The 26,333-nt window shown below is 39.7% G+C and overlaps 1 protein-coding gene across 4 annotated transcripts in view; it reads left to right on the forward strand.

Annotated features, from left to right (window-relative positions):
- Positions 1–26,333, forward strand: part of ube2j1 (ubiquitin-conjugating enzyme E2, J1) — a 48,024-nt gene that overhangs the window by 17,883 nt on the left and 3,808 nt on the right. For all 4 annotated transcript variants that reach the window (XM_026194543.2, XM_026194542.2, XM_026194541.2 and 1 more), the window contains 3 exons: positions 3,636–3,741; positions 10,185–10,314; positions 10,866–10,985. In XM_026194543.2, coding sequence (XP_026050328.1) covers positions 3,636–3,741; positions 10,185–10,314; positions 10,866–10,985 — 356 coding nt within the window. The remainder of the gene's footprint in view (positions 1–3,635; positions 3,742–10,184; positions 10,315–10,865; positions 10,986–26,333) is intronic.

Here is a 26,333-nt window from a genome sequence, read left to right on the forward strand (position 1 = left end):
AAGGCCGAGTTACATGAACAAATTGGAGTCTATTAGATAGATATGATAGAAACCACCACAGTGCAGTACCTGTAAAACCTACAGCATGCTCTAATCATTCTAAGAGAATATTATGGTCTACAGCACAGGTCTCGGACTCCAGGCCTCTAGGTGCCGGTGTCCTGCAGGTTTTAGATGTGTCCTTGATCTAACACAGCTGATTCAAATGGCTAAATTTCCTCCTCAACATGTCCTGAAGTTCTCCAGAGACCTGGTATTGAACTAATCATTTGATTGTGTTGACCTAGGGTGAGATCTGGAACCTGCAGGACACCGGCCCTCGAGGCCTGGAGTTTGACACCCCTGGTCTACAGTATCTAATGCTGCACTGAGGTCTAGGAGGACAAGCACAGAGACGAGTCCACTGTCAGAGGCCCTTATGATGATACATGTGTTTGGTTTTGCTGCTGGCGGCTGCAGTTTGTCCTGATGTGGTGTAGTGCGGTGTAGTTTTTGTGTGTGTCGGTGGCATATTGACTGCTGCTCTTATCTATCCGATCTTCACTGACGGGTCAAGATACCTCATTCTCCTGTGTCAGCGTTTACCACCAGTTCCCCTGTCATTCAGCAAAAGTTAGACATTTTTCTTCGTTTGAACTACAGCTGATTAGAGTCAGGTATAAGACCTTTTTTTTTTTTTTTATTGTCCTGTGGTGTATCGTCCATTTTTAAAGGCATTCAGTGACTTATTATCCTCCACTATAAAGCTGCCCAGACTCCTTATAGTTGGAGATTTTAACATTAACGTAGACGACAACTCTGACCTCTTTGCCAGAAGCTTTACTGGCATCATGGATTCTTTTCATTTCACTCAGTTTGTGTCTAGTCCCACACATACCAAAGGACACAAACTGGACCTTGTTTTTACTTTGGGTTTAAATATTGATTCTATTTGTTCTGGGGACATTTTTACTTCTGATCATCACTGTATTATTTTTAACTTGTCTTTCTCCTGCTTGCCGTGTGGTCAGCACTCACACCTTAAATTCCTCTACTGCTGAGAAATTCTCTGATTCTTTTAAGTTGTTCTTATCCCCTTATGATCTTACAACAAATCTTTTTAATAATTACTGTCTTACTGAAATTAGCTCGTTTCCAAATTCTCCCTTCGCATAAATGAAACCATTCGCTGCTTAAAGCGTTCTTGTCGATAAGCTGAGCACATGGTCTAATAAAGGATCTTTCTTTCAACCGTTCAGTTAGAGATGCGAGAGTGCCTATTTCTCACATCTGGTTACAAAGAGCAGAGGTAATCCTCAGGTGTTATTTGATGCCATTAGTAATATTGTTACTCCTGCTCCACCTGCCACCCCAATCTCTTCAAATAAAGGTGAAAATTTTCTGTCTTGATAGAAAAATTGATAATAGAAGAATTACTATTTCTCCATCAACATTTACATTGTCTGTTCCTGCTCTAGCTCAGCCTGTTATTTTAGAGTTGAAAACTAAAGTAGACTTTTGGCCCCCAGACTCTGGAACTCTCTCCCCCTGAGTTTGAGATCTGTGCACTCGGTGCTTTCCTCTAAGAAAACTAAAATTAAAACTTTTTAGACTTGCATTTAGTGTCCTTAGATTGCTTGCTTGCCAAAGTCAGTATGTTAAATGCAAAGAGATCTTTTTCAGTACTGCATGAACTTTGTATGTGAAACATTTGTTTTCTAATATAAATGACAAAGCTCACTCCAGTAATCTGCTTCTGGCCTAAACAGTATTGCACTTTGGGTGCTGGTGTTGATAGATGAACTTGTGCTGAGGGTCTTGATATAAGAGTATTTTTATACACCTCGAGAGTAAAAACGAATAATTTATTACTACCAAGAACTCCTCATTAGTTTGTAACTGGCGTTTGGTCCGTTTGCTGAGTTCTGCTTTCATGTTACTTCTCAGCATGGAACTTTAATCAGTGGAAACTCAGTGGGAGATGCTGCATCTTCCTCAAAGCATTTCTCTCTACTGCCTCCCTCTCTTAAGTAAGAAGAGTTTCAAATCAATAACAGAATTAAATCAAAGACAAAGGTTGCTCCTAACTTCTTTTTACCAACAAACTGTAGGTCACATGGCCAGCTATGCCTCAGAGATTTGACTTCCCCTGCTGGGTTTTTAAAGTGTTGGCTCTAAGTTGTGTCTGATCCTGTTTGCAATGACCACAGGAGGCCTGACTTGATAATTGAACAGTGCTTCCGATTGTCACAGACAGGCCAACTGTAGGGTTCCAGGTTTATGCTCACTACTCTTGGTGGCTGCTTTAGTTCATATGATATGCCTGCATATTTAATAAAGCATGCTTCAGATAATTAAACATTCCCTCTGATGTCTCTTTGGGAAATATTTAAATTTGTATTTTTTACATAGGCTGATTTATTTAGATATGGTATCGTTACTCATGAATATCTTGACAAATGTTTTTCCTCAAGCTGTTTTCTGGTCTGTCTGTACTTAATACTGTTTATTTTTTAAAATGTAAGCTGAAGTGTATTGTGTGTATTGTTTATAGCCCAGCTATTTTCACAAACTTTGGTCATAGGTTATACACACAGTTAGAGATAGCAGGTCATCAGAACTGAAGTATGACAGTTTGCACCAAAGTGACTTATTTCAATAGACTGGCTGCTGTTAAAATTTGCTGCTTCTTCTTGTCTTCGTCCTAGTGTCTTTTTCAGTCACTTAATTGAAATTTCTCTCTATTTCTATCTATTTCTCTATTGATCGATGGAGCAATAGATCATCGCCGTTTACGAATAGGAACATAGAAAAGAGAGACCTAATGTTTAACAATCCATATTTAACAGCTTTACTCTGGTGCAGTTGTGGATACTATATTGTTCTTACTTTTATTTTTTTTAAAAAAATTTTTATTTTAAATTGTATTTTTGATGATTTTTCTTTTGTTTTTTTTGGTGGTCTGCGAGCAGATAGCCGCTAAAAAGAAGGGGTTTTGGGGGGGATTACAGGAAGAGAGAAGTTGCAGAGAGGTGTGTAAGACTGGTCCCAAGTCTCAGTCACATTTTGGGGGGTTTAATAAATTTCACCAGATGTCTAGAAATGGGAGCTGCTCCATCCAAAGTGGGATGGATGTCGTCTCTCCTAATAAGATCAGGTTTTCCCCAGAAAGTTTCCCAATTATCTAAAAAGCCCACGTGATTTTTTTTGGACACCACTCAGACAGCCAGCAATTTGAGGACGAAATGCATCACTCCAGGTCCGACTGGGCAGAGGACCAGAGAAAACAACATAGTTTTTGCCAAAGTCACACACTGTTTCAATATAATTATAGTGAACTCTGACTGACACAACCCGATGTTATTGCTGCTGATATGAATGATAATTTTTTTACCAAATCTACATTTACAAGCAAGATGTATTTAAAGAACAGACAGTTCAGAGAATAAACATAAACTGGAGAATTAACAGGTTGTCATGGCCAAGTGAGGCTAACAATGAATATCAATAGTCAATACTCAATCAGCTTTATTCGCCACATGCAGGTTGTCCTGCAGTGGAATGGACCCGCCCCCCGACCTTACGTTGTGTTTTTCATTCACTTGCTATTTTCTCCTCATTGTTTACACACTCTCTCTCTCTTTTTTTTCTTCCAGTTCGCACTGCCCTCATAGCTATAATTGGATTCATGCCAACAAAAGGAGAGGGTGCCATTGGATCTCTCGATTATACTCCTGAAGAGAGAAGAGCCCTTGCCAAAAAGTAAGATTTAGTAGATACAAAAATCTTTTCAGTCTTTCCAGTTGAGAATGGTAATAAGGTGAGTATGGCATATTGCATCTTCTTGTATGAAATAATGTTACAACCTCAAGTAGCAGGCAAGCAGGAAGTGGATATGATCCTCATAAAATATTCAAACAGCCAAGTCCGTTCAAACATGTAATAGAAGCACCTGAGCTCGAGTCGACATGCCTCATTGCTAATTACTGGTCTATCACAATCTGAAAAGAACATTTCCAGGCCAGTCCTGGTATTGAAAGATGACAAGTTCATCGTTGCTGTGTGCTGCCAGTCTCCAGAGGACGCGTGAGCAGACACTCAATTTTCATATCACACTGTGTTTTCCTCAGAGAAAATGGTACAAAGCCAGCGATGGTAAAGTTCAAGCTAAAATTGCTCTTCTATTAGCAGATGAGATGAGTTTTTGATCATCCGGTTATTTCATTAGTTCATGGAGATGAAATGGATAGGAAAACATACTGTGTGATGAATACAAGGCTGCTTGTCTCCATGATGGCACCTCCACCCCTTCCCAACACACACACACACACACACACACACACACACACACACACACACACACACACACACACACACACACACACACACACACACACACACACACGCAGTGGCTGAGGCAGCACTAAAATGTTCATTTATTAAATGAAAATGTAAAATATTACTATTTAAGTACTTCACATTTACACTCATTTTGATTACATATTCAGAAATGACAACATCTGATCTTTAGACACTTTGTGAAAAGACAGTCTGCATGTAAGGACAGTTTGAAAAATAGTAAGGAAACTTAAACCTTAAACTTCAACCAGCTAGTTATTAACATAATGTTTGCTGGATTTAGTCCCTGTTCAGATACTGGCATCTCTGCAAACATAATGAACAAAAACCAATCTATTGCAAATACCTAATAAAGATGGCATCTGGGTACAAGTCAGCAGCAGCTCAGATTTGCACTTTAGTCACTGATAACATAAGACAGAAAAACCCTTTGACATCTAATGAAATAATGAACACTTCTACGTAGGGATGCCATTGTTAAAGTCTTAAGTCAAGAGATGCCTTTATGAATGTAAATGCAGAGGGTTTAGAACAAGTTACAAACCATTGGTTAAAGTCAAGTACAAGAACAGTAGAGGAATGGCATCATTAAACATCTTATTTATAGTTTAAAGAATCAAGATGGATCCTTTCATTTTCTTGTTCTGTCAACTTGAGTTCACAGTACTAACTCCTCTGCCAGTATTTTCTTGAAAGTAGTGCTGGACAGTGCTGCTGTGAAAGAAGTATCAAAGAATAAACAAGAGCACTCAGAGAGTGTAATTCCTCCTGAAGGGCAAGAGCTATACTAAAACTTTGTTTTATGATGTTTTAACAAAAACATCATAAAACAATGCTGTTCCTCCGCTACTGCCTCGTTTGAATTTTGGACGAAAGGGATTCTGGGATATTGCATTTCGTCATTTCGATTTGATTGGAGACCAAAACAGCCAATCAGATTTGCATCCAAGTCTATGATTGGCTGGTTTTGTGGCACAACTATAACGGTGTACAGAAAGAGTTGAACGCGCACGGGCAGAAATGTTGAGAGCGTGAGCAACACATTGCGAGCGAGCGCAAATGCAAAAACTGAGCGAGAGGGGCTGCTATTGTGTGTGTGTGTGTGTGTGTGTGTGTGTGGATAATAGCAAACACTGAAATAAATTTTTTGCACGCAGCAATGAATTTTGTTCACTCAAATTTAGCTTTTCTTCGCTCAAAATAAATTTCTCCTTAAAATGCAACACTTGCACCTGCAAACTTTTTTTACGTGCGCTCAAAATTTTCTTACGTGCGCTCAGAATAGTGGCACAAAAATAACGCCATAAAAACTCCCTGAAAAGCTTTCAGTTAATCCAAAATACTGCAGCGAGTACTGACAGGGACTAGCAAGAGAGAGCATATTTATTCTATATTGGCTCCCTGTTAAATCCTCTGTTAAAACTAAAAATCCTGCTCCTCACATACAAGGTCTTAAATAATCAGGCCCCATCTTATCTTAAAGACCTTATAGTACCATATCACCCCAGACACTATCTCTACTTTTAAGATTAGGCTTCAAACTTTCCTTTTTGCTACAGCATATAGTTAGGGCTGGATCAGGTGACCCAAGGTTAAGGTTACTTTATTTATACTCATAGGGAAATTTGCTTTACAGAAAAATAATAGCATTTGGCATCCCTTCACAAAACACACACACCTAATAAAACCTGACAAATGCACATTTTTTGTAATTAAATCAAATGAATCAAATCAAAACCATTCTTATTGAGTTCGGTGACAACAACAGGGACAAAGGTGTTTTTATAACGCTTTGTCCTGCATCTTGGAACTAGAAACCTCTGTCCAAGGAAAGACGCTGAAATTCACCCCATAGAGGATGGGAACCATTTTTAAGAACTGATCGAGCTGGGAGGCTAAACAGGGCTATGACTCACCTATCAGATGACTGGACTGTCTCTGCACGGAGTGTTTCTTCTTCAGTAACCTTTTTTCACTCACTGTGTTTTTATACACCTCTCTGCATTTAATTATTACTTATTATTAATATGTGGCTCACTACCAGAGAATGTCTTTATCCTGTCTTCCGCCCCTTAATCCCAACCGGTCATTGCAGATGGCCGCCCCTCCCTGAGCCTGGTTCTGCTGGAGGTTTCTTCCTGCTAAAAAGAATTTTTTCCTTCCCCCTGTGGCCAAAGCGCTTGCTCATACGGGATCATTTGATTGTTGTTGTTTTTTCTGTTTTCTCTTTATTATTGCAGGGTCTTCGCCTTGCAATATAAAGCACCTTGAGGCAACTGTTGCAGTCTGGTGCTAAATAAGTAAAACTGAATTGAATGAAAAATAAGAAAATTATATCTTGAAAACTGTGAACACTTGTTTGCTGACAAACAGACAAACAACGCTTGTAAGCCAGTAGCAGACGTAACTGCTGCTATTCTTTCAGTATATGTCTTGGAATTTACAAATAAGCTCTTCCAGCTCTGTGAGCCGACATATGTGTTCTTGATTTATGTCTGAAAGGGTTCCAACTGTAGTTTTTGTGAAAAACTATCAACCAACCACTGTGCCTATGTGGTCCCTGCTTTTGGAGACACAGGCTTCCCATTTACCATGTCATAGTCCAGTTATGCGAAGACTGGAGGCCAAAAAAGAACATTCGACATGCTGTGCAAAATTCCTCATGCCGAATAAGCCAAGCTTTTTCTTTGTACGTCTAAACTTGACTTGAATAGAATCTAATTACCACTTTTTTCCAGAGGAAGACTCTGATTTGGATCATTTAATACATAATGTATCCAAATTTATCTATGCCACCTTTTGCTTGAGGAGCTTTACAGTGATAATGTGCTGTTCCTGAGAGCATGAGTCATTCCACAACTTCACAGCTGTAATATGAGGCCATTAGTTGCTTCTAGGGATGATTAGCTATTCTAACACAATCCAATGAAATCCACTGAAACATCTTTTTCTGTACTGCTCATGTTTTTTCCACTGCATTAAGCGTCTCTGTTGATCGTGTTCCTAGTAATATCACACCAAACCTTGCTGTCAGGGCTGAGATGTTGGCCTAAAGGTGCACACAGTATTCTAAGCTCTTAACAGGGGCATGTCAATGTTAAAAAAAAAATTACAGCTGACGATACACACTGTGGCAGTCAACACGATATAGAAAGTCACTGTTACAAACACACTTGCAGTCACAGTGTAATCCCGGTACTGATGTTTGAAGCAGAGTTTTGTCTGTTTGTATGGGATGATGGGAATTGATACACAGCCCTAAAAAGTATGGGCAGCTCAATGTAAAAGTCTTTAGAACTGTATACTGTAATTGGTACCGAATGGGCGAAGCACCACATGGTGTTACATTTTTCTTTGGCACATACATCAAAGAGCCACACTGCATATGCTGCTGTGAGGGTTCTGGTTTTTCTTGCTTTGTTCATGTTGAGAACAGCAAGTTCTCTGACCATCATCCAACAAATCTGGATCTATGTCTTTGTACCAAACGCTGCTCACTGGCTGTATAACTATACACAGCTTTTTGCTCATATTCATCTCAAGATTCACCAACATAATTCTGCCTTTTGTTGTATTTTTTGTGGGGCAGTTTTTTACTTTTCTTTTTGGGATGTCAGTGGCAGATTTTGTTGTTGTTGTTGTGTTTGTCCCCCCTTAGCTGTAAAAAGCTGATAATGTAGTCACTTTTATTTGAAAGTTCTTAAGAAACTCAACGGTCAGGGCTGAAATTCTGGAGAAATTTGAAGTTCTTAAATTTAATGTGACCGTAAAGTTGGGGAAGCTTCACGGTCAGAAATTTGAAGCGCTGAAGAATTACAAAAGCATTGGTGTTTCTTAATAGGTTGGCTGTCTAATAAAAGTATGTCTCAGCTTAATGCTTGTTCTGTGTATAACCAACATGAGTTGGTAATTGAGCTATTTAGTTTTTTGAGTTGATTGTTCTGTGTTCAGAGATTTGAGGCTGCCATGGGATTTTGTTTTTTGTAAAGTTGAATGTAAATTTTATTCTTCCAATAAAGTTTTGACAGGGTTTTTTTTTTTTTTTTTTTTTTTTTTAATGGAATAACATTTTTAATCCTGTTCTGGACTCTTTGGTTCTTTGGTTCAAGCCTGTTTGAATTTCTAGCACTAGATTTGAACATGAATATCTCAGCCTAAAGTTTTAGTCAAAATGGACGAATCTATAATATGGGAGAGAAACATCAAAAATAGCTGTGTATTGGTAAACTATGTAAGAAAAAAATATGAGTAAGTATTTGATATTTGAAGCTTGAACATTTTATAGCAGCCATTATACAGGGTGGGCCATTTATATGGATACACCGTAATAAAATGGAAATGGTTGGTGAAATTAAAGTCCTGTTTGTGGCACATTAGTATATGTGAGGGGGCAAGCTCCTCAAGATGGGTGGTGACCATGGTGGCCATTTAGAAGTCGGCCATCTTGGATACAAAATTTTGTTTTTTCAATAGGAAGAGGGCCATGTGACACATCAAACTTATTGGTAATGTCACAAGAAAAACAATGGTGTGCTTGGTTTCAACGTATCGCCAACCATTCCCATTTTATTACGGTGTATCCATATAAATGGCCCACCCTTTATATCCAAACCTTGGATGACAACAATTTTAGGCAAATTGAAGATGGTTTAACAGAAAATTTTCTAAAACTTTAGTGATTTCAGATGTAGTGACTCAGGTTTTAAACTATTTTTGTTTTTGTGGTACAACTTGTCATATTTGCTACAGCCAGCTTGAAAGTTAAATGCCATTTTCTTAATTTGTGTGACTAGGAATTTCATGGTAAAAATGATTCTACATGTTTTATCTTGCAATATTGTGAACTTTGTTTATTTAGAAATTGCCGCCAGTTGTTTTGGGGTTTTTTGCCTTTTCTTATATTAGTGTGTCCTCAGATAGTCCAGCAGGAGCATTGGGCTTCTTTTCATATGTTTACGAGCCAATATTGAGACAATTTTTAATGCATCTATCGAAAATTACACACCTGATTCATTTTGGTGGTAAGAAACACCAGTGAAAATTTCAGGCCTTTATTTTTTATATATTCATGTTTAACATTGCAATGTGATTTCAATAGGTAAAAAAATTGTTTAAAAGTGGGCCATTTTTCCAAAAACAAGATACATCTTAAATTATCTATGAAGCTAAACTTTCCCAACATGCATTATATATGTCCAAACTTTGAGCCAAACATTTTTATGCAAATTGGAAATGGTTGAGCAGACAATGTTCTAGTAACTGTCTGATTTGAGGCGTGCTGAGCTGCCCCTAACTACCATGACCCATACAGTGGTGAGTCAGTGGTCACAGACTTCCACAGGCTAGACAACAGCGCCCTGACTGCTGCTGGTATCGGGATGAAATCCTTGGATGGGTCCTGGGTTTATCCAGAGGATTCAATCCCCAGCCTCACTTGGCAAAAATGGTTATTCCAGGAATTGATACTATTCACTCTTCCCCATGCTTGTGTGACCTAAATCAAACAGAACACCTCTGGGACATTATTTTGTTGTCCATCTGAAGTTGCCGCGTTGTACCTGAGACCATCCAGGAGCTCAGTTATGCCCTGGTCCAGATCTGGGAGGAGATCGCCCAGGACACCACCCGTGATCTCATTAGGAGCATACCTTGATTTCATAGGGCATGTGTATCGGCATGTAGGTCCCATAGAGAGTACCGTTTTGAGTTCCTGCTGTAGTAGGTTGATCAGTCATGGAGTGAATTCAATTTTATTCACGATCATTATCTAGAAGGTTCCAAGTGTGAAACTCAAACAAGTCCTTGTGGCAAGATGACATCACCACATGCCACCTGTTCTCTGACAGGTCCCAGGACTTCTGCTGTGAGACCTGTGGCTGTACCATGCGCTCTGCCCTCCTGGATCTAACCCCCAATAGCAACCCTGGTGCTGAAGACCATACGGCTAAAGAACTGGCTCAGCAAATCAACTTTAAGGTACAAACTCTGGCTGTTACATGAGGCGGGTTAAATTCATAGTTCTTTTGTTTTATATTTTCTCTGTGCATGACAATTCATAACAAAGCTGATTTTGATAATAATTGTTTAACTCGTATCACAACTTTCCATAATTATATTGAGAATACTGGAACTCCACAGATTATATCCAGAGCCTTTATTTATTAGAACCACAGAGCAGATGGGCCAAAAGCACTGTTCATTGTGTTAACCGTTCATTATTGAACATTGGAATGGAAGCTAACATAATCCCGCTACAAAGATTATAAAGTCAGTGCATAATTTAGCAAATACCTATTAAGATAGTTCTCACCAATGTTTTGCAGTAGCGCAATAGGCATGCCCCTTATTTTTACATTTCTTTTGTTTGAGAACTATGCAGGATGAGAATTAAAATTAAATATGAGCAGCTTGACCTTTAAAAATCCGCTACTGGAAGAATGTAGGATGAATATATAGATTTGAGGTCTGGCCCCATTACAAAACGCAAGGCATGGTGTAGATTACATAAATTGACTGTGTTTATGCAGGCAGAGTCCAGTTTATCCAGAGAATCTAGTGAGAATGAAGGAGGAGAAAGTGAACCTTCAACCCACACCCAGGGACCCTCCTCTGCAAGCCAAGAAGCTGAAAAAGACCAGGCCGAACAGGTAGGTATCTTTTTTTTTTTTTTTTACCACTCTTGTTTTACACAAGACAGCACATAACCTGCAGCCAGCTCGCCACCTACAGAGTTATCCATCCCAGTGGTTTTGTTTTATTTTATTCTGCATGCATGATACATGCATAAAGTCGGCTAGGAAACCAGATGTTTACAGAGTTGAGTCCTCTGAATTGTCTCTTCTCCCTGTTGTTAATTCCTCCCACCAGACAAGCACAGACATGTGCTTGCTAAAAATAAAACAATGATGATTTGTTTTCTTCACATGAGTTTCAGCCCCACTCTGCCCAAATGAAGAGATTTGTTTAACCAGTGTCCAGTGTCTTACTCCCTTTGAAGACTTTTTCACCCTTTAAATTGCTTTACATTATGATCCCACAATCTTCCATAACTGTTGGCAGGTGATTCCAAAAACTGCCATGACTGGGAGTCTTTGAAGGTGAAACAACAATTTACCATAGGGATTGTACAGAGGGTATCATTCTTTTAACCTGAGTAAAACTCCATTGTAACTTATATTGAACACATAACAAAGTAGATTTTCGGCATAAAACTGGCTCCAAGTACCACATTTTAATTTATTTTTTGCATTACATTCATTTGCTAACTTTCATGTGTGTTCTGGAGCAGTTGTTTATCCAAGGAAGTACAAAATTTTAAGTCATAGTTTTAATAAATACATTTTGTCTATAATTTGCACTATTAGCACAGGTTGTGGCATCAGCACAAAACAGTGCCATCTCTCCCAGTATGTCATATCACATATAGAATAATATAATATATATAAACATTTGATATAGAGTAGTAGTATCGTATAGTTGAAAAAAAAATGTCAGTTTAAAATTCAGTTTCGGCTAAAATGTATTCTCATGTTTCATAATTAAAAGTATTGTCAAATGTTTGCAAGAACAACTTTTGTATTTAGTCCAGTCCATTTTTAACATTTACGTAAAACATCACATAAAGCTGTCAGGTTATAATTCATGTTTTTCACGTAATCTAGCCATGCAATTCATCCATATTCCACTTATCCATTGTGGAGGGGCTGTCCCAGCTGTTATAAGGTGAGAGGCAGGGTACTACCCTGAATAGATCACCAGTCTGTGTCAAGACCAACACAGAAAGACAGCGCACGCACATTCACACCTATAGGTAATTTAGATTCTCCCCATTAACTGCATGTCTCTGAGAAAAGGCCCGTGGCCAGATAGTGAACTTCAACCCATTCAAACACTTCTTGCTGAGGTTATAGTGCTAATCACTGTGTCACTGTACTGTCCATCCAGTGTGTCATTTTAGACACTCGTGTTTAACATTGTAGAAGATGTGTCATGGTAGCTTAAAGCCTGTGATACCATGGCTTCTCTTCATAAGTTGTGATATGGGTGAGCTTTGTTGCCTAAGAGGATTGATTTTGGTGCCAGCTGCTACCCACAGAAGCACAGAGACTGAGTGTGAAGGAGTACTGTGGAGGGTCAACTTAGATCAGTGCTGCTGCGTTAGGATAAACTAAGGAGGGACATATCAAAAATAGTACTCACCATCTGCTGCTAGAATTGGGGAGGGGGGGGGGTTAAAACTGCAGAATCAGACAGGCTGGCATTCCACACTGCCTCTATGCTGCTGCTGCTGATGATAAATGATCATCATCAATGCATCCAGACAAAAAAATGCAAAAAAACTATTTAAACATAAGAAAAAATCACAAAAAAAGAACAACATGGTATCCACGACTCAAGCAAAGACCGAAGCAAAAATGTGGATTATTAAACAGGCCGTTAATTAGTACATTAATTAAAAATTTAATAACAAATTGATTTTTTTCTGCTTTACAGAAACCTGGTTAGACGAGGAGGATTATGTTAGTTTAAATGAACCACGAGTTATACTAATTTTCCGAATCTTCGAAGCACAGGCTGAGGCGGTGTGGCGGCACTCCAGCTTATTAATCAGACTCAGAGTTTTAATATATTTGAAGGCCTGTTGAAAACCAGTTTTATTTGTGATCATCTATCGTCCACCTGGGCCTTACACAGTTTCTGTCTGATTTCTCAGACTTGTTATCTGATTTAGTGCTCGTCTCAGATAAAATAATTACTATTGGTGAGTTTAACATTCATGTAGATGCTAAAAACATTTATTCTATTATTAGACTCAATTGGCTTTTATCAAAATGTAGAAGAACCCACTCTCCACTTTAATCACACTTCTAGATCTTTTTATGATATATAGCAGAGAAACTGAGTATTTAATAACATTTCCTGAAAACCTTTTGTCTGATTTTTTTTTTTCCCTAATAACATTTTAATTTATAATAATGTATTACACAGTAGGGCTGCTCAATTAATCGAATTTTAATCACGATTACGATCTGGGCTTTCAACGATCATTAAAAGTGACTGAGCCGATTATTAGCACCTCCCTCGTGCTTTACTCTCGCGCTGCTCCGTGTGGCAAAACGAGCGCACCTCTTGTTTCGAACACACGTCACAACAATTAAGAGGACCCGAGGGAAGCTCAGAAAGCTAAGCAGAAGTTATTTGGAGAGGAGAGTGACTGCCGTTGGTTGAAAAGAGGTAAAAAAAAAACTTCAGTGGTTTGGAAACATTATGGGTTCGCGGAGTCAGACGTGGATCAAGTAGACACAGTGTGTAAACTTTGCTACGGTGTCGTAGCTGCACCACAGAGCAACACTGCAAAGTTCACTAAACATAGATGTTTACATTTTTCATTTATTTCTTATATTGCAAACATTTGCACTGTTATCAGTATTTCTCACACTATTTTATATTATTTTTTAAAGTCATTATTCAATACATTGTTATTGTTAACCCTTTAAAGCCGGTGTTCTGACAAACCATCCTACTTTGGCAAAACGTCCTACCCGTAGGATAATTTTACGCTGCCATATGACAAACTGCCCTACTTTGGCAAAATGTCCTACTGTATGTAATTTATGCACATTTCTGCTGCCAAACAATAATTCCAGCACAAATTTAAGTAGGTATGACGGTTTGCCACTTAACTTTGCCCATCAGAGTATGTTTGTAGCTGATATTCATAAAGCCAGTTCGGTTTGACACTTTTTTTTTTTTACCCATTAAAGTGTGCTTGGAGGTCACATTCACATAGGTAGCATGTTTTGGCACGTAATTCTTCCTGTCAGAGTATGCTTCTACTTTATAATAACAAAGGTAGCATGGTTTGGCACTTGTTTGTAGAAGCAGTCTGCATGCCAAGGTGCTTAAGTTATACAGCTGTCACCACTGAAGTGATTGGAACACCTGACTATATAAACTTTGACAATGAACTCACTCCATTATAGTTACAGTATATATTTACTGAATATATTTACAGATACATATATTTGACGTTTATAGATCAACAGAACACAGGGAGAAAGAACTGAAAAAGAAACAGTGTACAAATTATGCACATTTGTCGCACAGGTACTTGACCAGGCTGCTCTCATATTGAGCACATCCAAAATGTGCCCATCTGGAACAAAACTCGCACTGCACCTGAAGAGGGAGAAGGGGGGGGGGTGTAAGTGTGTTAACCAACATTATGAATTTGATGAGAAAATAATTACTACAGTGGCTTGCAAAAGTATTCGGCCCCCGTGAACTTTTCCACATTTTGTCAGATTGCATTCACAAACATGAATCAATTTTATTGGAATTCCACATGAAAGACCAATGTCTCTACCAGTCTCTAGCTGGTAGAGACGGACCCTAAAAGACTGGCAGCTGTAATTGCAGATAAAGGTGATTCTACAAAGTATTGACTCAGGGGGATGAATAATTACCCCACTTTTCAGTTATTCATTTGTAAAAATTGTTTGGAATCATGTATGATTGTTGTTCCACTTCTCACGTGTACACCACTTTGTATTGGTCTTTCACGTGGAATTCCAATTAAAATTGATTTGTGTTTGTGGCTGTAATGTGACAAAATGTGGAAAAGTTCAAGGGGGCCGAATACTATTGCAAGCCACTGTATATTGCATTTGTGGTTTATTTGTTTTACCATTTCAATCATACTGGAGTCTGGATCGGCTTCCAGCATGGAACAAACCACACAGTAGTCATCAGCATTACCTAGAAACACACTGACATTAAACCTAACAGTTTTAAACAAAACTGAAAGTGCTATTGCAATACAAAAGCACATGACTCAACTTACTTTGATGTTCTAGCAGTTCGCAAGCAATTTCAGTGCGGTGCAGCCCAATGGCTTCTGGAGTGGACAGCACCCTAGTAACCTCTCCACTCAGAAGGTAGTGTTCGGCAAACTGTAAAATATGTTACAGTAATTGCAATTGATTAACTTAATTCTAGTTTAATACATTAAATACAATTGCTTATTAAATACCTTCAACACTAAAACTCCACAACTGCTGGAGTCCATCTGCTTGTTGTGTGGCAGAGTCTCCATTTTCCAATCCACTCGGGACTCTTCCTTTCCTTTCATCTTCAGAAAATTCCTAATAAAAACAAAACAAGTTTTTAAAATGTAGCCAGCATTTTGCTCTAAATAAAAAGAAAAAACCCCCCACAAACCAAACAACCTAAAACAGATAATTAATGAATGATGAATACCTCCAGTTACGCATAACTTTCCTTTCATAACAACCTTCATTTCCAAGAGGGTCTAACAGCAGTACAGATTGTGAGGAGATTTTGACAACCTAAAATAAAAATTGTATTTAGTAGAATATGTGTATTACACTCACTTAAGTAAACATAATCAATTGTAAACATTTTCAAAATAAGAATATGCTGCTAAAAAGAACAGTAAAACAAAATAGAGAAAAAACACATGAGGTGTGAACATGTACCACAAGTATCCAGTGTGCACCAGAGTTCAGTGGGCACAACCAAATGTCCTCAGCCGGAAACAACATCTGTGGAATATTTTTAAGTTTATAAAGGTTTAGATTTATTTACATAACATACACTATATAACCAATATAACATCTACATTACCTTGCTGACACATTTAAACTTCCCAGAAAACAGAGAGGTTGCAACAACGCAAGACAACTGATACACGGGTTTCTGAAAAAATGCAAGATTATTATTATTTTTTTTTTTTTTTAATGATTACAAAATTTTATAAAATACCTTTGTGAAATAACTGGCATACGTTCTTACTTGCCTTTTGTTTCTTAATGAGGCAGTGCAGGTATGCATCAATGACCTGTTTGGATTAAAAGAAGATTATTTTTACAGACCACCACTAGGACCAAAAATGATTATTTCACTTACCTCATCAGAAAGCCACCCACTATCCTCCAGTGTGCGAAAAGAAGAGTCATACAATTTGTATGGCCCAACGACTGCCTCCACACGCCCGGTGTCTTTTGCAGCCCAAAGCCACTTCACTAAAAAACAAAATATGATAAGTTTCTTTAGTAATAACAATTGCCATTTGAAAATCACGGTCAATGGCCAACGGGCCACAAGCAGACAAGGGCCAACGGGCCAACAACATAAACATGCCAGAGGGGAGTAGCTTTATGTAAATCAGAAATTAGCCAAAATTGGACCAACAGGTCAAAATTAGCAAGAGGGGAGAAAAAAATAAAACATTCTATCCATCTGACTAGCCAAACAGGCAACAATTGACCAACCGGTCAGAATGAGATTTTTAGCTATGCCACCTTTTTCTTGCGTGCTGGGTTTCTGGGGGGTCACTGGTACAAGCTCTTCTGGTGCTTGGACTGATTTTACCTGAGCTATTTTTGGTGCAAACTGAATGACAGAGGATCTGTTATTTTGCAGCGCTTCATGTTGATGCTGAGGACTGCAAGGCCACATCTCAGAAGATGGGCTACTCTCAACAGGTTCAGCTGGAGTTGAGACTTGGACAGGGTGGCTTGTTCTATAGGGTTTAATGTGGTCAATACTGTATAGACTTTTTAAAGTATTTCCCTCAGCGTTTTTCAGTCTAACACATTTTCCACTGAAGTCATCAATTGTGTAGGGACCTGAAAAATCCGGTTCAAGTCTTCCTCCTTTTCGCCCACGTTTCCTCATATTTAGAAGCAGAATTTGATCCCCTACATTGTACACAACATTTTTGTACTTTTTCAGGGCCCGCTTGGCATATGCAACCTTTTGCTTGTCTTGTGACTTCGCAATGTTTTCTTGTGCAGTTTCTTTAACTGCATGTTGTGCTTCACTTTCAGACTGTACATAGTCACTGTACCTTTTGTCGTCTGGCAGAATGATGTTGGAAATCTAAAATTTTGTAGATATTAGCAATTAAAACAAGATGATATCATATTCATAAAGACATTACTGGGTTTTTTCTTAAATGGTTTCAATTCTTAGTTCTAACATAGAAAGAATTTGACAAACACTCACCGGCACTTGAACAGGCACTTCTGATGGAAATACTGCCTCTCTTCCATACATCAGAAAAAAAGGTGTGTATTTTGTTGTGGTGTGTACTTTTGACCGAAGTGAAAACAGGGTGGGCTCTAGATACAGATCCCAGTTATTCTGCTGGTCATTCACCAGTTTTCGGAGGGCTCTAAATGCAGGCATAGAAATATGTAAACACAGTAAGTAAGACAAAGTTTAATTAGAAGTAAAGAAATTAATAAATTATTAAGTAACAATTAAGTTTGAATAACATAAGTAATGTTATTAAAAACTGATAGATAAAAATTAGGCATACCTTTTTATGTTGTCATTGGTCTTTTCATCTAGACCATTCGTCTGTGGATGGTATGCTGCTGTGACACTTCTTTCAATTTGCAATAACTTGCAAAGATCAGAGTTGAGCTTCAACAGATAAGGACAAGGTTATACTGCTTATACAAGCACACAAGAAAAAATCTTTGACCCCAGTGAAGTAAAGTTAAAAAATGTAACTGAAAATTATTTAACACTTACTTCATTCACAAACTCTCTGCCTTGGTCTGACAAAATCCTTTTGGGGCAGCCATGTCTATATATAATGAAGCACAAGTGCTGGGCTACCTCAGATGCAGATTTCGTTTTTAATGGGAAAGCTTCAACCCATTTTGAAAAGTAGTCAGTTGCAGTAAGTATATACTGGAAGCCGCTTGAAGTTTTAGGAAGAGGTCCAGTAAGATCTATACCAATAAGTTCCCACACTTCAGACACCTATCAAGGACAAATTAATAATTTGAATAACAATTTGTATAATGTACACATTAACATTGATGGTTAAAATTAGTTGGCAAACCCTCCTGCCTTTATGAATATGAGCTACAAGCATAGTTTGATGGGTAAACGGGGCATAATATTTACCTGAATACACTGCAACGGTTGCACAGCAGTCAGTGGTTTCCCAACTTTTTGACACTGGTCACATTCCTGAATCTTTAAGGTAAAAATATTTATGGAGTTCACGTAAATGTTCAACATTCTCATTTGTAAAAAACAAAAACACTTAATGACATATTCTCTAACGAACAAACTATTTAGCAACAATAGTTTGTGTGCGTGTCTTCAAATCTCTGCCAGGCCTACGGGTTATTACTGTAATATCACTAATTAACCATATTTATTTATATTTTTAACTGATATCAAAAAATGTGCTTATTTTAAACACTATTTAACAACAGTACAAACAGTTAATACATACCCATGTTTTAATGTCAACTGTCATACCAAACCAGTAAAATCTGGAAAACACTGCATTTAGCGTTTTGTGTGTGCCAGTGTGTCCTCCAATTGGAGATGAATGAAACTCATGAAATATCTTCCTGGCATCATCCATGGTTTTTACTACTCTTCTGGTTCCAACAAAGAGTTCTCCATCTGCAGTAAAACAATATATATTTAGAAATTAATTTAACCACATATATGAGTTGTTAGTATTAACAGTAAATTACTGACCCTTTTGTTTGAATTTTGAGGCATATCTTCTTAGGTTTTGCCTCTGAGCCTTGTCATATCCTGAAGGGTAGGAGCCCGCAGAAATGAACGCGTAAATCTCTTCCCACTTCTTCTCCATATCTACGAATGTCAGTAAACATTTTCTTATGAGCTTCAATATGTGCAGTTGACAATGCAAATAATTTAACTTATTAAATAACGAAATTACCGAAACAGCCTTAAAACACCGAAGCTGCGGACTCAAAAGTGTTGTGCAAATACCACGTGTCCGGTAACTTGACAGCAGACTTCACCGAATCTGCAAATTCGACAGTTTTGTGCAGAAAGCAGATAGCGACTTCACTTTAATATTGACAAACAATCACAAAGGCTTAAAAAATCAAGTATCAACGTCAATAAAAAGTACTAATACTTACTACTTACCTATTCTCCTGCAAATATGACAATGGAGTAGCGTGAAATCACAGCCGGATGCGCTTAGCTTCCCTTTTTGTGTTGTGCGCATGCGCGCACATGCTCAGGAACTACGGGTAGGACGGTTTACGGGGTAGGAGAAATTCCCAGAACACCGATCAGAGCAGCACGCTCTGTTTTGTGTAACTATTTTTAAATCCCTGTAGAACCGGAACCGCTAAGCTAGCGCAATAATTTTTTTTTGCATATGAAACCGGAGGAGTTGTACTTACATCTTATGCCATCAGCTTGTCCTCGGTCACGGTTTCCTTCCACATAAAGCTTTGCAAAAATTGCATAAAAAGCGCTTGCAGGAACAAAAACATAATATTCCAGAAACAGCTTTGCCATCTGATCAGCTGTTCGTAACACTTCCCACATTGAAATAGACGTCAGCGCGAACTATCGCATGTCTGCCATTTCCTGCCAGAAACCGGAAGTGACGTCATCTTCGCGGAACATGTAGTTTTTTTTACTTGTAGGCCTTAAAAACCTATACTGGTGTTTTTATAAGTCATGTTTGACTTTTCTGAATAGTTGCTGGGATGCTTAGAACTCATATTGCACTGCTGGAAATAGTTTATTTTGATGCACCTGCTGTTTTCTTTGCAAATTTGAATCATAGGATTGTTTTTTTGTTTTTCCTGCACTATATAAAAATTGCTTTATCTCCAAAATAAAACTATGAAGACACTCAAAATAAATTTCCTGTTGTTGTAAACTATTTTTTGCATTTAAAGTTTTGAGGGACAAACCTCTTAAATTTCTCCAAGTAGAAATATATGTAAAAAACAAAAATGATTTTCAATTTTTTTGTAGTTTATTGCACTTTTTTGCAATTAATGTAGTTACTATGGACTTAATGCATACATATTATTAAAATATGGGCTATAACAGTTGTATTGATGTATAGCAACTTGAAATGCTCCCAATGGCACTATAACATGTAAAAAAAATAATATAAGCTCTGGCGGACTTGGTTCTATAGTAGGTCGTAAGGGTTAAATAAATATCGTCAAATAATCGAGATCTCAATTTCAGTGAAAATCGTGATTATCATTTTTGCCATAATCGAGCAGCCCTATTACACAGCAGTGGGGATAAATTCATCCACTGTCTTCTACAATGACATGTGCAGCACGGTTACTTGAACGTTAGTCCAACAGAGGTCGATTATCTTGTTAATAATTTTATTTCTTCACTGCATATGACTCTGGATACTGTAGCTCCTGTGAAAAAGAGAGCCTCAAATTAAAACTACTTTCAACTCTCTGGTATAACTCTCTAACGCGCACCTTAAAGGTGATGACTTCAAATCAAATCAAATCACTTTTATTGTCACATCACATGTGCAGGTACATTGGTACAGCACATGCGAGTGAAATTCTTGTGTGCGAGCTTCACAAGCAACAGAGTTGTGCAAAATACAATAATGTAAACAAAAAATACAAGAATGGCTACATCTGAAACTAATAAATATATGTACTTCTGGATGTGTATACTAAATATTTTTCTGTGTGTGTGTGTGTGTGTGTGTGTGTGTGTGTGTGTGTGTGTGTGTGTACACATATTTTACAAATTAAATAGAGTAAACAATAAATAAAATATATAAAATAAAATATACAGAGTGAGACATGTGCAAAACAGTGGCATTACTGTACAGTATGGAGTGCATAATGTTAAAGTTCCAGTAGTGAAGCTGAGGTGTCTATGACGTGTTCAGCAGTCTGATGGCCTGATGGAAGAAGCTGTCTCTCAGTCTGCTGGTACGGGACCGGATGCTGCAGAACCTCCTTCCTGATGGAAGCAGTCTGAACAGTTTATGGCTGGGGTGACTGGAGTCCTTGATGATCCTCCCCGCTTTCCTCAGGCACCGCTTCCTGTAGATGTCTTGGAGGGAGGGAAGCTCACCTCCAATTATCCGTTCAGAGCACCGCACTACTCGCTGGAGAGCTTTGCAGTTGTAGGCGGTGCCATACCAGGTGGTGATGCATCCAGTGAGGATGCTCTCAATGGCACAGTGATAGAAGGTCCTGAGGATGCGGGGGCTCATGCCGAATCTTTTCAGTCTCCTGAGAAAGAAGAGGCGCTGCTGCGCCTTCTTCACTGTTTTGTTTGTGTGTACTGACCACGTAAGATCCTCAGCCAGATGTGCACCAAGGAACCGGAAGCTGCTCACTCTCTCCACAGCAGCGCCGTTGATGGTGATGGGGGTGTGTACTTCTCTGCACCTCCGGAAGTCCACTATCAACTCCTTTGTCTTTGCGACGTTGAGGGTGAGATGGTTGTCTTGACACCAGTGGGTCAGGGCGCTGACCTCCTCCCTGTAAGCCGTCTCATCACCGTTGGTGATAAGACCCACCACTGTAGTGTCGTCCGCAAACTTCACAATGATGTTGGAGTTGTTAGTGGCCGTGCAGTCGTAGGTGTAGAGTGAGTACAGGAGAGGGCTCAGTACACACCCCTGTGGAGCACCAGTGTTCAGTGTGACGGGGGATGAGGTGATGCTGCCCAGTCTGACCACTTGGCGTCTGTCAGACAGGAAGCTAAGGATCCAGCTGCAGAGGGAGCTGCTCAGTCCTAGATCCTGCAGTTTCCTGTCCAGCTTCGAGGGAAAGATGGTATTGAATGCTGAGCTGTAATCTACAAACAGCATTCTCACATACGTGTCTCTCTTCTCCAGGTGTGACAGGGCAGTGTGTAGTGTCAGGGATATGGCATCATCAGTGGACCTGTTGTGGCGGTATGCGAACTGTAGAGGGTCCAGTGAGTCGGGTAGTGCAGAGCAGATGAAGTCCTTGACCAGCTTCTCGAAGCATTTGCTTACGATGGGGGTCAGGGCTACAGGTCGCCAGTCGTTCAATGAGGAGATGGTGGAGGATTTGGGTACAGGGACGATGGTGGCCATTTTGAAGCAGGCTGGGACTACAGACAGAGAGAGGGAAAGGTTGAAGATGTGCGTGAACACTCCAGCCAGCTGAGCCGCGCATGACCTGAGGACGCGGCCGGGAATCCCGTCCGGACCAGTAGCTTTGCGCGCGTTCACCTTCCTGAAGCACTTCCGCACATCCTCCTCAGACACAGTGTGCGCACTGACGTCATCCGCGGTGCGCACACTGTCCGGTCTCATGGTGTTCGCTGTGTCGAATCTAGCGTAGAATACGTTTAGATCCTCACACAGAGAGGCCGTGGTCTGCGGTGTGCTGGTTTTCCCTCTAAAGTCTGTGATCGTGTTTAGTCCCTGCCACATACTCCGAGGGTTGTCAAACTGTTGCTCCACCCTGTCCCTGTACTCACGTTTGGCTGCTTTGATCGTCTTCCGGAGTTGGTAATGTGCGTGTTTGTAGTCCGATGTGTTCGCGGAGGCAAAGGCGGTGCTCTGTGCCGCGCGAACATCTCCGTTAATCCAGGGTTTTTGATTTGGGAAGGATTTAACTGTTCTGGATGGGACGACATCTTCCACGCATTTCCTGATAAATCCGCAGACTGAGTCTGTGTATTCATCAATGTCCCTAGCAGCCACGTGAAACATTTCCCAGTCCGCGTGATCAAAACAGTCCCGCAGCGCAGACTCCGAATGGTCCGTCCAACAGTGCACCGCCCTCCGGGTTGGAGCTTCCTGTTTCAGCTTCTGCCTGTAGGCGGGCAGGAGCAGGATGGAGCGGTGATCTGATTGGCCGAATGGGGCGCGGGGGAGGGCTTTGTACACATCCCGGAAAGAGGTGTAGCAGTGGTCGAGTAGCCGATCTCCACGAGTGTTAAAATGGATGTGTTGGTGGAGTTTGGGTGAGACTTTCTTCAGGTTTCCCTTATTAAAGTCTCCGGCTGTGATAAACGCCGCCTCTGGGTGTGCGGTTTCCTCGCTGCTGATCGCGCTGTACAGTTCCCTGAGTGCTCGGTCAGTGTCGGCTTGTGGGGGAATGTAAATAGCCGTAATAATCACTGCTGTAAATTCCCTCGGTAGCCAGAATGGCCGGCACTTAATCATCAGGTACTCCAGGTCCGGTGAGCAGAAGGATTTGACCGGGTGCACGTTCGCATAATCACACCAGCTGTTGTTGATCATGAAACACACACCACCGCCTCTGCTTTTCCCAGTAAGATCCTGTGACCTGTCCGCGCGATGCACGGAGAACCCCGGTAGTTGTATTCCGGAGTCCGGTACCTTGTCTGATAGCCAGGTTTCTGTGAGGCAGATCACGCAGCAGTCCCGCATCTCTCGCTGGAATGAGATCCGTGCCCGAAGCTCGCACAGCTTGTTCTCCAGAGACTGCACATTAGCCAGTAATAAACTGGGTAACGGTGGTCTGTTAGTGCGCCGTCTCAGTCGAACCAGAACGCCAGATCTTCTCCCTCTGTGTCTGCGTTTGCGGCCTCCAGGGCCAGAGAACAAAGGCGTCTCAGGTGAGATGAATGGGGGGTCTGCAAACGGAGCGTCCGTGTTGCAAAACTTGAACTCCGGAAAGTTATAAGAAAGACCGTCTTTTATGTCCAGTAAGGTTTGTCGGTCGTACACAAGGAGACATGTGCTACTCGCGAAAAAATGAAGGAAAAGTAAAATTAAACACAGAAAAAAGCTGTTGCTTGGGGGAGCTCGCGACAAGGCTGCCATACTCGGCGCCATCTTGTTCTTGTTCAACTTGTAGGCTGGAGAGGAAATGGCGTGTCACAAATCTGGCAGATCATCATTTAGCCTGGAGAAATAGTTTGTTGCTTTATAAGAAAGCCCTCCATAAAGCTAGAACATCTTACTATTCATCACTGATTGAAGAAAATAAGAACAACCCTAGGTTTCTCTTCAGCACTGTAGCCAGGCTGTCAAAAAGTCAGAGCTCTGTTGAATCAACCATTCCTTTATTGTTAACTAGTAATGACTTCATGAACTTCTTCACAAATAAAATTTTTACCATTAGAGAAAAAAGGACTCATAATAATCTCACAGAGATAACATTATGTACAACTACTTTCAGTACCATTTAATATTCATTTAGTCTTTTTCTCCAATTGATCTTTCTGAGTTAACTCAGGGAATTACTCCCTCCCAGCCATCATCATTTCTTTTAGATCCCATTCCTGCTCAAAAAATGTTCTAACATTAATTAGTGCTTCAGTCTTTAATGTAATCAACCTATTAATTGGCTACGTACTCCAGGTCTTCAAGCTGGCAGTAGTTAAACTGTTAACTATAGCATCTTGATGCATGCTCAATCATCCAGGCAAGGAAATCCCTAAAACTTGATTCTGTTCATCTGGATGTAGCGTATTCAGTGGGAGAAACGTTTTGCCACTCATCCAGGTGACTTCTTCAGTCTCAGCTGACTGCAGGTTTCCCCAACCTTACAGTACCTTTGAACAATGACTGAAAGTAGCCCACTGTGAGCAATCTTGGAGTGTTTTTGACTACAATATGTCCTTCAACGCACATATTAAACAAATATGTAAGACTGCTTTCTTCCATTTGTGCAAGATCTCTAAAATTAGAAATATCCTGTCTCAGAGTGACGCTGAAAAACTAGCTGATGCATTTATTACTTCCAGGCTGGACGACTGTAATTCATTATTATCAGGATGTCCAAAAACTCCCTGAAAAGCCTTCAGTTAATCCAAAATGCTGCAGCAAGAGTCCTGACAGGGACTAGAAAGAGAGAGCAGATTTCTCCGTTTTGGCTTCCCTTCATTGGCTTCCTGTTAAATCCAGAATTGAATTCAAAATCATGCTCCTCACATACAAGGTCTTAAATAATCAGGCCTCATCTTATCTAAATGACCTTTATAGCACTATATCACCCCACTAGAGCACTTGGCTCTCACACTGCAGGCTTACTTGTTGTGCCTACAGTATTTGAAAGTAGAATGGGAGGGAGAGCCTTCAGTTTTCAGGCCTGTCTTCTATGGAACCAGCTTCCAGTTTGGATTCAGGAGACAGACACTATCTCTAATGTAGGATTACGCTTCAAAATTTCCTTTTTGCTAAACCATGTAGTTTCAGCATGGAGGAGGAAGTGTGATGTCTGGGGCTGTTTTGCTTGATCCAGGGTTGGTGATTTATTCAGAGTGAGAGGCACCCTGAACCAAAACAGCTACCACTGCGTTCTGCAGCGCCATGTAATACCCTCTGGTATGTGCCTAGTTGATCAGGATTCCATCCTACAGCAAGACAAGGACCCAAAATATAAGTCCAAGCTATGTCAGACCTACCTCAGTAAACAAGAACAAGATGGTAAGCTTAAAAACACGGAGTAGCCAGCACAGTCTCCAGACTTAAACCCTGGTTTGGGATGAACTGGACAGAACAGTGAAAGCAAAGTAACCTACAAGTGCCGCACGTTTATGGGAACTTCAGCAACAGATATGAGAAGAACTTTGTGAAGAATATTAATGCCACAGGTGTGTTCAGCTCTTATATCTTCCAAAGGGGACTACTTTGATGAGTCAAAAGTTTAGAATACATTTTGGTCTATAAATTGATTCCATGATTTCTTATTTAACTCTAATTGCTTATTTGTACTATGTTTTCATTTCAATGTGCAATGAGAATAAAACTGCGTAATTGTCAATACAAAATTAAAAAATTGGCGTGTTCTAAAACTTTTCTGTTAGTGTATATTGATCTACTACAATTCTACTCAATACAACCTAAGATTTGCTTCAAAATGCTGTTAATTTTTTTCCTTTACAAATGTATAATTTATAATATCAGCACATATTTAGTTTATCATAATAGAAGATAATTTTTTGTGTTCATTGTAGCCAAACTCTAGATGTTATTGTTCTCAGTTTAATTTTTTTTCCTGCTAGACAGCTGAATTCTATATAGCAGTAATCAGCTTGACGCTCATAAATTAATTTAAGCAGCAGTCATGTCCAAGCTGTCCTGCTGTTCACATTTCGTGATGATGTCCTTGTCTGATATAATCAGCATGAATCCGTTTTAATGGCATCTGCTGTCCTGTGTGATTGTCTGTCTTAAAAAGTGTGCGTACAAAATAAAGCAACTTGGCGATTAA

The sequence above is a fragment of the Astatotilapia calliptera genome, chromosome 15 (genome assembly GCF_964374335.1).
Source record: "Astatotilapia calliptera chromosome 15, fAstCal68.1, whole genome shotgun sequence".
In the NCBI taxonomy this organism is placed as follows: Eukaryota; Metazoa; Chordata; class Actinopteri; order Cichliformes; family Cichlidae; genus Astatotilapia; species Astatotilapia calliptera.